Source organism: Saccostrea echinata, unplaced genomic scaffold, assembly GCF_033153115.1.
Source record: "Saccostrea echinata isolate AGI-Se365-2 ecotype Australia unplaced genomic scaffold, CSIRO_AGI_Sech_v1 ptg000030l, whole genome shotgun sequence".
Taxonomy (NCBI): Eukaryota; Metazoa; Mollusca; class Bivalvia; order Ostreida; family Ostreidae; genus Saccostrea; species Saccostrea echinata.
This window is the reverse complement of record NW_026889779.1, coordinates 35572549-35583792: the sequence shown is the minus strand read 5'-3', so window position 1 is coordinate 35583792 and position 11244 is coordinate 35572549. Positions and strand designations below refer to the sequence as shown.

The 11244-nt window shown below is 30.6% G+C and overlaps 1 protein-coding gene across 1 annotated transcript; it reads left to right on the top strand.

Annotated features, from left to right (window-relative positions):
• Positions 1 to 3789: 3789 nt before the first annotated feature.
• Positions 3790 to 8762, top strand: LOC133197784 (homeobox protein caupolican-like). Its single transcript, XM_061333990.1, has 5 exons — positions 3790 to 4086; positions 4387 to 4617; positions 5127 to 5245; positions 5999 to 6348; positions 7998 to 8762. Exons 1-5 carry the CDS (start codon positions 4033 to 4035, stop codon positions 8687 to 8689), a joined length of 1446 nt encoding a protein of 481 aa, XP_061189974.1. The 5' UTR covers positions 3790 to 4032; the 3' UTR covers positions 8690 to 8762.
• Positions 8763 to 11244: the final 2482 nt, after the last annotated feature.

Genomic DNA, 11244 nt, shown 5'->3' with positions numbered 1-11244 from the left:
CAAGTAAACAGATGCGAATCGCCCAAGCTTTGAATCTCCATTCAGGTGACTAAGAGCTCATTTATATTTTTTGCATTGCAAATCATATTGACAACTTTTTTGTTAGGCATAGTAGTATTCTTCTGACCAGAGGACAAATCTGAAGTCTGAATGTCGAGGGAAAAAAACAAAACAAAGAAAATGGCAGTTATTGCAGATAAAACCGTATGTTGTACATGTATGTATTTAACATTCAAAATGATAAGGCAAGCATGAATTATTTCTAAAGACTACAGAATATGCATAAACGCCTCAAAAACTATCAAATCTCTTTAAGTATCCTCTCACTCGTAGATATGGTATCTATTACCCATCCCTGAAAACATACGTTCTCGCTTTAACAGAATTTATGGGAAATAAACTTTTGATTAGGTTTTACCGGAAATTTACTTTGACTTAGTAATAGCCTTATGACGCCTGTTTAGAGATTCTGACACTTTTTTGCAGAGTATTATTGTCTTTCAGCTCACGTAGCATCATGTTGCTTCCGTTTTACAAGCTTTTGCCGCACAAGACGACAATTTTGATTACGTCATCATTTTCTGTTTAGTATCACTTAGTCAAGAGCATCAAAATGTTTCCGGATCACTTTCTTATCCCCCCCCCCCCGTAATTTGTTGGTGATTATATTCAATTTAAATGTTCAAATATAAAGAAATATAAATAAATTTTCTTATCAAGCCTACTGGTATATTGATTAATTAATTTATATATGTTTATATGATGTTTATATAAACAAAGAAAAACGATCTCAAAATTACATCTGAAAGGAGATCACCTCTCATAAGTTTGAAAGAATTTAGTATCAAAAAGAAGAAAAAAAACCCACATCGCTTTCAATTTAATCTAGAAGTCAATTCTTAGAACAGAATAGACGACCAAAGACGAATTATTCTGAGTAGCATATACTTGAACTTTAAAATTATTCCTGAACTTTGAAAAAAGTATCAAAATGTTACAACGTTTAGAGAAATACCAATGCAGCATTCAGGAATTCCCTATTTTGATTTCTGTATGATAATTAATATTAATATCTGTTCAGCTAGGTATTAATTAAAAGTATTTAATCTGGTCATATTATAAGGTAGAGCTTTTTTTAAATATGATTTTTTTAATTAAAAAAAATACCATAAAGAATTTCAATTCAACACATGAACATGTCATATTACTGTTGACGGATTTAACTTTCGTAATGCGCATTGTCTCCTTGTTTTAACAACAGTCAATAACTGCAGTTCTTGTAATATATTATTAATTAGTTAATAATTACCATAAAATCATTAATCTTTATTTGTTAATGTAATACTCTCTTTCTGCAAAGTAATTCCACCCACTAACATTCTTTGTAAATTCATTTACCACAACACCGAGGTTTTTCTTTCTGTCAATAAGACTGAATAAACAGATGATGGAAAGATTTTTTTTGAATAAATAAAACTATAGAGCTGAACTTTCGATATAATTGGTACATTCTTTGATAAGGAAATTTCGTTAAATGTGATACATTGAAAAATGTTTACAAATCATCCCTTTTTTGTTTTATTCAAAGGTCATATAAGGAAATCGATTTTTTTTATAATACTTTTGAGTGTATGCGATAAAAGCGTGTTTTTAAGTTTTGTAAATATTTAAAAAATTATACATATTTTATTCCATACCAAGCACCTTGTTTATATATATATATATATATATATATATATATATATATATATATATATATATATATATATATATATATATCTACAGTGGTCGGTAAGTTAGAGATAAAATTAAAAAGAAAGAAACACGAAAACGTTAAGCATTTTCATTTTAAATCTTCAGAAGTTTTACGTGATACTCGTTGTAAAGCTTCTAATATTGGAATTGAAAGTGCTTAAGCTTTACTTAACGTTTTCATATGCCTTCTTCTTTTTTTAAATATATATATATATATATATATATATATATATATAGAGAGAGAGAGAGAGAGAGAGAGAGAGAGAGAGATGAAACATCAAATAATTTTACGTATGTTCGGTCTGAAAAACAAATACTGGCATCATTATTTCAGGGAAGTAGCGGTTGGAGTTAATTAGAGGGGAACACCGCAACTGAACTGACAATGACGAGCTGAAATTTCGACCTTTCATGAATAAGGTTCTGTAATGATAATTGTCATACAGAAGATCTTCTTTATCACCGAATCACACCTGTGAATATTTTTCAGGGTTAATAAGAATCAATTAAGTATTAAGTTGTATATTTCACCCCAAGTTAAAAAAAATTATGATAAATAAATCGTTGTATTTAATCTTCCGTAAACGGATATTTAAATACAATCTTTATTCATGAAAAGAATCACAAATGTGAGTGCAATACTGTTACAGTTCATAAAGAGAATGTCAATGAATTATTCTCAGATATACAGTATTACTAGTAAATAACACGTATAATAAAAACTTTAAAAAATTTTCAAAGCATAATGATAGCACAAACTTATTTTTAAATATTTTACAACAAAATAACGTATTTTTATACAGTTATTGTAAAAAAGCAATCGAGATCTACAATAGCATTCTACAATTTATTCACAAGATTAATTAAATAGCATTTCAAATAGCTTCATTTCATAAACTAACAATTACGTCTATCAATGTTTACTTAATAAGATATTATGTATACATGTGTGTACATTTGTAATAAATTACAACACAAAAATATTTTTGATATTAAAAAAAAAACATGACAAGTAAGTATCAATATCTACACAACTGTTCTTTTCAATTGAGGCTGATTAGCTTGTCTTCTTTCCTCGTTGCCCTCCACCGAAAGTACAGCGTGTTGATAGAAATCTTGTCAAGTTTTTTTTTTTTTTTTTAATTTTTATTTATCCTGGAATAACTTATAATCCATGTTATTAAGAGATATACACATCTCCTTAGTATAATTGTTACTATTTTAAAATGAAAAGAAAGATTATTTGAGTGCAATTTGAAATAATTTTATGTTAATTATAGATTTTAACGTTTTTAAGATGATGATTTCACGGTGCTTCTATATCTTAAAACCATTAAACGAAGCACCGCACCATGGAACCATCATCAACCGACAAGCATTCTTAATAGATTCACATACCTGACAAAGCTGGTTGTACTTTTACTGTGGTATTTATGACTTTTTTATTTTGTCATGTAATTATATAATTACATATTCAATGTGTCTCTTCTCATTTGTTCAGAATGGCTTAATGACATGCAAGCATCTAAATATGGCGCGTCGAAATCTCGAGACGTATCTTGAATGAAATACGACGAATCCTTTTGATTCACTTCATCAATGTTATTTTTTCACACAATAAGTTTTCAAAAGTTTTTAAAAAGTATTTATTATATTTAATTAAAGACTGTTCGTATTTTTTTATTTTGAATATTGAAACATATTTGTCAATGAAAATTATTTTCAAACTTCAGATTTAAAAAGTAACCAAAAATCATATTGTATATTATTTTAAATTCAAAGATCAATTCATAACTACAGGTAGCCATGAATAATGTCTAAAATCTAGAAAATAATAAGAATTCAAAACGTTACAAGGATGAAGAGAAGTGTGAAAATGCTTATCGATACTAACGACGTGGGCGGAGAATCGCTACGCCCGTCTTTCACAACTCTAGAAAGAGGCGGAGCTCAGTATTAAAATTAGGTAAAGGGATGATGCTATGTGAAACAAAGACCAATCACGGTTCAAATTTCTTCAAAAGTATAGTCAAATGAGACGGAAGTTAGCAGGTTTACAAAGTGTTTATGGGTCAAAAACTTTTACAGCAAAAAACCCATAAAGGCTTATGTCCAACTTTATCACTTGCATATATGACAAGTCGGTGCGGATGTAAATATGTGTTAGTTTGTAGTTGGAGTTCAGTGCAGAGTGGGAATACAAATTCTATTTTGTGTGAAATCCTGAGTTAAGCATTAATCAGCTAACTACCAGTGGACACTGGTGTTAAATACGATATGTCTATTTCCCAAGTTGTTCCTTTTCCTATTCCAACTGGGACTACGGCACAGGTAAATACTTTTTCCTTTTGAAAACTCTACATCTTTTACTTTACTTTCATTTCATTTTTACTTACCTTTTATCAGAGATAGTTTCTTTAAAGATATATGTTTTTATGTTAAAGCATCAGTGCTGAGACCTCATCTATTTTCTTTTTTCTCTTTTTGTTATTTTTTTAAACCTGCAATATGAAAACAATATTGAAGTAAGATTGTACCTTTATGATATTTTTCTTTTGAAGTTTCAGCATATCTTTTTTTTATTTTCAAACTTTCCTATATTCTTAAATTAAACATGTCTTTTCCTTTCAGATGACCAAAACCCCAAGTCCAACCTCTACCAGAAGCTGCTGTGAGAATGGCCGTCCAATCATGGCTGACCCTCACACTGGTCAAACTATCTGCTCCTGCCAGTATAACCCAGCCCTCTTGGGCTACTCTCGCCTTGCAGGGCTTCCTGAGGGCGTGTATGGGAGCCCGGCTTACACTGCACAAGGACTAGTCCCATTTGCATCCGAAGGATCTGCATTTTATTCGCCTCTTGTAAGTGTACATATTTTAATATGATTCTGTAAAAAAAGAAAGACATTTTCAGTGACTTTTTATCATTTATAATTTTTACTCCAAATATAACATTTCTAAAATATATAACAGTAACTTACCTTATGTGAAAGCTAAGAGAAATTTTCAGATTTTTTTTTTCAAAAATAAAAATTAATGTAGAGTACTATTGATATATAATAGTTAAAAAAATTGCATTTCTCTTTCACATAAATTATTTTAAAATTTTAGAGATTGTTTGAAAAAAAAATTCTGGCTCACTTTATTAAAATATAAAAACAGAATCAAAATATTTACATAATTTGTAAAACAAAACACCTCTCAGATATTCGTCTTATTTCAAAGACATTTCAAGAGTCAAAAGGTGAAGAAACAAAATGTCGAAATAATTTAGTTAACCATTTCCGTACAAAGGGACATTAAATTTTAATAAAATTTATTAACATATTTGTTTTTCGTCTAATTAATATTGTAATTTCTTTTTTTTATAGACAAATGGTCCCTATGATATCAAAGAAGCAACAGAAGCATGGAGGAGCCTTGCTGCTGCCCAACCCGGGGCTTGCTTTCCGTACGATCCAGCCATGTCTGTTTATCCTTATGGAGCCGGGTATGTATCACATATCAACACAATCACTGAATTTTAATGTAACAATAGACAAATAGGGGACTGCACACCTGTATATCGGTCAAGATAAGATTTCTCTCAATGTGCGGTCATGATAACTGAGACGCAATTGTCAAAATGTGTGCCTTCACTTGTATTTCATCGGGTGATACGGCGTTAAAAAACCCAGAATTTCAAGTATTTACTTTTCAGCGGATGCCATTTCTCAAGTATTTCGCATATTTTCTTCACCATCAATCTTTATAAAATAATGATATTTTTATGTATCATATTCAATTATCGTTTTTGGGGAGTTTAATCGTGAAGATAAATCAAATGATTAAGACTGGGTGATTGCTATTCTTTATTCATAAAGACCAAGTTTGTATGCTTCATTGAAGCTTCCCATTTAGTTTTACACGGCAGTTGATGTCTTCATAACCACAATGTTAAACCGGGCGTTAACACCGATAATCTCTATCTAAAAGCTTAGAATAGCCGACGTTCGCTTGATTAAATTTTATTTATCAACCTTTTATTGTTATGATTTTGATGAAAATGACAATCGGGGAATATCAATTTCGAACGAAATCACAGGAGTAAAGAAATCTGAAATGTGCAGGTTGTAAAGGCCCTTTTGTATCATTACTTACATGTAGTAAATTATTAAGCAAGACAATTTTATATTTAGTCAGAATTAGATATGAGAAATAGCAAAATGGAAAATTTTACACAAAAAATATTTATAATTTTCAGATACGGGGGAATTGACTTAAATGCACGACGCAAAAACGCAACCCGTGAAACCACAAACACGTTGAAAGCTTGGTTATATGAACATAGGAAAAATCCCTACCCCACAAAAGGCGAAAAAATTATGTTAGCCATCATCACAAAAATGACTCTCACACAAGTCTCAACTTGGTTTGCAAACGCCAGGAGAAGACTTAAAAAAGAAAACAAGATGACCTGGTCCCCAAGAAATAGATCTGAGGATGATAACGACGATGATTTAGACAATGAGGATGATGATGATTTGATGAGGAAAAATGAAAATCTTGTCGACAAAAAGGAATGTACAAATAAGATAGAAGAACCTGCAAAAGGTAAATTAAAATTTTACTTACTTAGAATTATTTATTTTAATTTGAATAATATTTTAAAACTGTACTTGTATTAATTTGAATTGCTTTTATATGCGACTTTTGAATATTCAAAATTCATTGGTACTTAACATTTTATAGCTTATGTTAATGAAGATAAAAATGAAATGGAGAAGCATTGAAATTGTATCCCAAAAACTATATATGCTGCATATAAAATGATTGCACAAAAAACTCTCCTTTAGGTGTTATGCAACTTAATTAACATTAAACAAATGCATTTATAAATAAAGAGTCATATACCGAAAACCGCAGTAATAATCTTAATACAGAGGCTAATAAACTAAAACTCTTATCAAAAAAAGTTTCTTTTCCCGAAAAGGAATAATTTAGATTAAAGTTGATGACTTGTTTAACGACCTAATAATGTCATTTTGAATAAATGAGAAGTTGATTAATCAAAATAAAAATTTAAAAATTAGAAAGAAAAAAAGAAGAAGAAAGAAACCGATGATGAGCCTTTGTTTATTTTTCCCGTAACGATTCAACTCGATAATAAAGATTTATCATGATGGCTATTTCAGCTTCGAGTCGGTTTATGAAGTTCACCTGCATTATGAATAATGTAGGGTTCTTTTGAACAGACGGTTTCATGGTCTCGCTGTCAAAAAATACATAATTCATAAAGTGTCTCCGTTGAAACAATAAAAGCCGATAAGACCTAAATAGAGACCAAACTTCAGATTTATAAAATAGATATTTCTCCTCCAAAGGAAACTTTTTGAATATCATTAGTTGAGATTTTACGCGATAATTATGACGTTTTACGCTTATTTACTGGCAGATTTAAATCAATTATATGCCTCGAGGATTTTCGGATTATTGCTATCGATGCTAATGAATACAGAGTACATACCATTCGAATTTATTCCCCAAGGATAGAAATTGATATCTTTGTTTAAACAATTATAGCAATTCTAATACCCAAGGGAAAACAGATTAAATAATGAATATCGCATATTGAAAATTTCATTTTTCAAATGAATTTACTGTATTTTAATATTTATTTATTATATAACATTTTCTTGTTAATCATTTTACTAAAAAAATATTTTGGTTCCAGTATTTAAATAAAAATTCCCAATAGTTATTATAACAGCGTAAAACATTTTTTTAAATAAAGAAGGTTATTCTATTTTTATTCTTCACTGTATTAAACAACTTAACCGCATTATGCTAATGGATGTTGTAAAACATGTATAATTATATCTTGAATAAATTTGACTTCAAATTTATTCCATGATTAATATACAATGGCAGAGACTTTAATGAGCAACAAGTTAAATGTATGTAAAGACTAATTAACTTTGTAAACCCCGTTTATAATGTGCACGCAAAGGTTAAATTACGTACAGTAATTAGTCATTCCACAGACAAATGTACACCTCCATACTAATGGAACATAAAGCTTACAACAAACCCAAATTACAAAATTTATACTTGGATCTTCAAAATATTGCTCTGTATAATTTCAATTTTTTTTTTAGACCCTCCCCCCTTAGAAATATTGACACATGTACTTATCAGTTGATATTTGTTTTGATTTATTTGAAATAAAATTTTCTATGAATTAGTTTTCTTTTATTCCACAGATCGCGAGGAACGTGAAAAAATTATTAGCGTGGATGAGGACGAAGATTCAAATCTGAGTTTTGAAGACAGGGACACGCGACAAAGAGTCGATTCATTGAGCTCGGAGAGTGAAAGTTTATCGAATAATATTCTTCGACGGGAAGCAGATGCAGCATCTCCAAATCTAAGCATTGGCGAAGATTCAAGATGCAGTGATTTGGCCTCTCCTACATGTTCAAACACCGCCACATGTTCACCAAAACCTATTAAAACTGACACAAATTCTAGCCAGACTCAAGACAATAGATCTAAAATTTGGTCTGTGACCCAGTTTCTAAATTCGTCTTCATCCGACGACGAAAAGGACGAAGAAATGAAAAAACCAATTGTGACGTCATCAACTTCAAGTCGAGGCTCCGTAGTCCCTCATAGTGCTTCGGACTTGTATTACCTCACATCCTCTGCTAGTCATATGATGAGAACCGGTCGCTATGGCGGATTTGGTCCCTACCCTAGTGCTCTATCACTGGCACATCCAACACTGTCCTATCCCTATATCCTGTCCTCCCACGCTGCTGCAAAGAGTTCATTGGGCGGATCTCATTTTCCGTTTTCCGGGCCGGAAAACCTGTCCAAGTCTGCAGACAAGCTCGTAAGGTCTTCTAGTTCTTTATTTTCCCCTGCAAGAGACATTGATGTTGTTCGTCCCTAGTTAAATTATTTTTAATACACTATTACAATGTTGTTGATTTATTATTAAAGTAAATGTATGTTTTATCTAAAAACCGAGTTGTTATATTTGATATAGCAAAGAAAAAGCAAATGATATAATTGTATTTGTAACTTATCACATTACATGTATTTGTGGCTCTGTAAATAGGCCTTTTTTATGCTGGAAGAAAAGGAGAAAGTGTATCAATTTGCGAAACCACCCATTTTTTCTTTACAATGCAGACGGTTGTGTATTTTTTTTTTATACGAAACAAGATATTTATGGTTGAAATAACATTTCATTGGAAAAATGGTACATATCACAAGAAAACTATTAACGTCTTCATGGGATTTTCTGATGTGTGTAAGCGGTCTGTTGCGAATATAAACCTTCGCATCTGTGTAATAGACAAAGGGATATTGCAATGAACACTGATGGAAATTTGCCCGAGAGGAAGTCAGATGTATTTAAATACGACAAATATTGAAATGTACAACTATGTCTGAAATTTTACAATTTTATAGGGCACGATTATGAGATTTCTCTGAGCAACACATTGAAAGTATAAAATGTATACATACCAGAATTAAAACTAAATTCTTGTACAAAAATAGATATGAAAAAACAATGCATGATCGATTCATTTTTAATACTTCTAATTAATACACGTACAGACGATATATTTAAATGTTCATTATACTAAACAAATATATTTGTATTTTATTGGGAGGAAATAGCTACTTTGCCTTATGTGACGTGGTCCAGCTGTTACAGAAATTGCGTGTAAAGTTAAATTGCTTAAAAGTTTCATACACAAGATACAGTGTCGCGCTTGAGTGAACACAATATCCTTATCTGATGCTTAACTCTGATAAAGAATAAAATGGAAAAAAAAATACTATCATTAACACCCCGAAAGGAAATGGTTTAAAAATTGCCAGAAAAGGCCACTTACAAAAAAAAATATCCTCATTTGCATTTTCGGAAATTTATCTTAATCCATTTTCCATTGTTATGACCCTAATTCTTTCGTATGGTAATTGATCTACTGGTATTTCATATAAGGATGTCTAAAGCACTTTTTTATTATCATTATTTGGATAGATCTTTCAAAGGGATTTGGACACCTGTGGATGTTATGAAAAATTATTTAAGCGAGGTATTAGTGGTAAAATTTACGTTAATGTAGGGCGATCACGGGAATTGTCCATAAAAAAATATTTTGCAAGATTATGAAAGGAACTTTTTTTTAAACTCATGCACGTAACATGCTTTTTAATGACCGTTTTAATCAAGACCGTGATGTAGAACTGTACTTATTTACTGAAACTGTCACAACTTCGGACAATCAAATATAATACCATGATTTTATTCTATATTTACATGTTAATTTTAAAATAAACAACATCTATCATTTTCTTACAAACGACATCAAAATAAATATAAATAAAAGAGTCAGGTTGAAAGGAAAGGGAAGATACATGACATGCTAGAGACATTTAAATCATCTCTCTGGCGTTAATGGAACATAGAAATTATCTAATTTACAATATGTAAGCTTTCATTATCCCAACCCCACACTGTCGTGACAAAATTTATACCCCCAAACTAATTATACAAATTTTCGTACAATTTGCGTACAAATGACAGAATGGAGTGTAATTAAGTCTTACCGAATAGAGGGATTTTGTTCAGTGAATAAATAAAATCTTATTTATTAACTAAAAATTATTTATTCCTAATGGGAAACTAATGACCAAAAGGCATGGAAAATTAATACTTGATTATTTTTTCTTCTCTTTTTCGATACGCTACTTTGCAACCAATGATACTTACGAGTCAAGACCATATCACATGACATGCGGGTTGATATATATGATCTATATATCATGGCCTTGTCAAAATGAGACCAGAGACATATGATTTTGGAAGTGATAAACAGGCATCAGCATGTAATGTCGTTGTTATATAAAATAATGGAGGACTCAGGTGTGCTTATTTGTCCACAGTAATGGGACTTGTCCTTTGATCATGCCTACCTCAGCCGCTTCTTCTTGACAACGACTTCTCACCGAAAGTGTCCACAACTATCTCTCTCTTTTACCACAACCTGTTTAAAATGTAACATCAGGTCAGAGTAGTTCAGCCTTTAAGAAAAACGAGAATTAATAACTTCATACGTCTCCAGACAACTTGTGAAGAGGACGTGATTAATGGAACATCAAAAATAGTTTCGCGAATAGAAAAAAAAATGTGTTCGTTCTTGTATTGCGATCTTCTTTGTACCAGGTAGTTTATTAAAATGTACATGCAGCTATAGAAAAGTTGGAAATCATAAATAATATGCAGTTTTTTTTGTTTGGTTTTTTTTTAATATACGAGAATTCCATTCCTACTTCATGACGTAATAATGATCTCCACTGAATAAAATAATGCACGCATTGATTAAATGTAAAATAAGATAATACTATGTATTTTATAATGTTTAATAATTACAATTTAATAAAATTTGAAATTGTAGTCAATGAACCGAAAACAATATCATTTAACAAAGG

Bases quoted from the DNA above. Each gene is read 5' to 3' on its own strand.
- LOC133197784 (XM_061333990.1), top strand. From the start codon at position 4,033: ATGTCTATTTCCCAAGTTGTTCCTTTTCCTATTCCAACTGGGACTACG. The intron at 4,087-4,386 runs GTAAATACTTTT...TTTTCCTTTCAG, and splicing joins CAACTGGGACTACGGCACAG to ATGACCAAAACCCCAAGTCC. The intron at 6,349-7,997 runs GTAAATTAAAAT...TTTATTCCACAG, and splicing joins GATAGAAGAACCTGCAAAAG to ATCGCGAGGAACGTGAAAAA.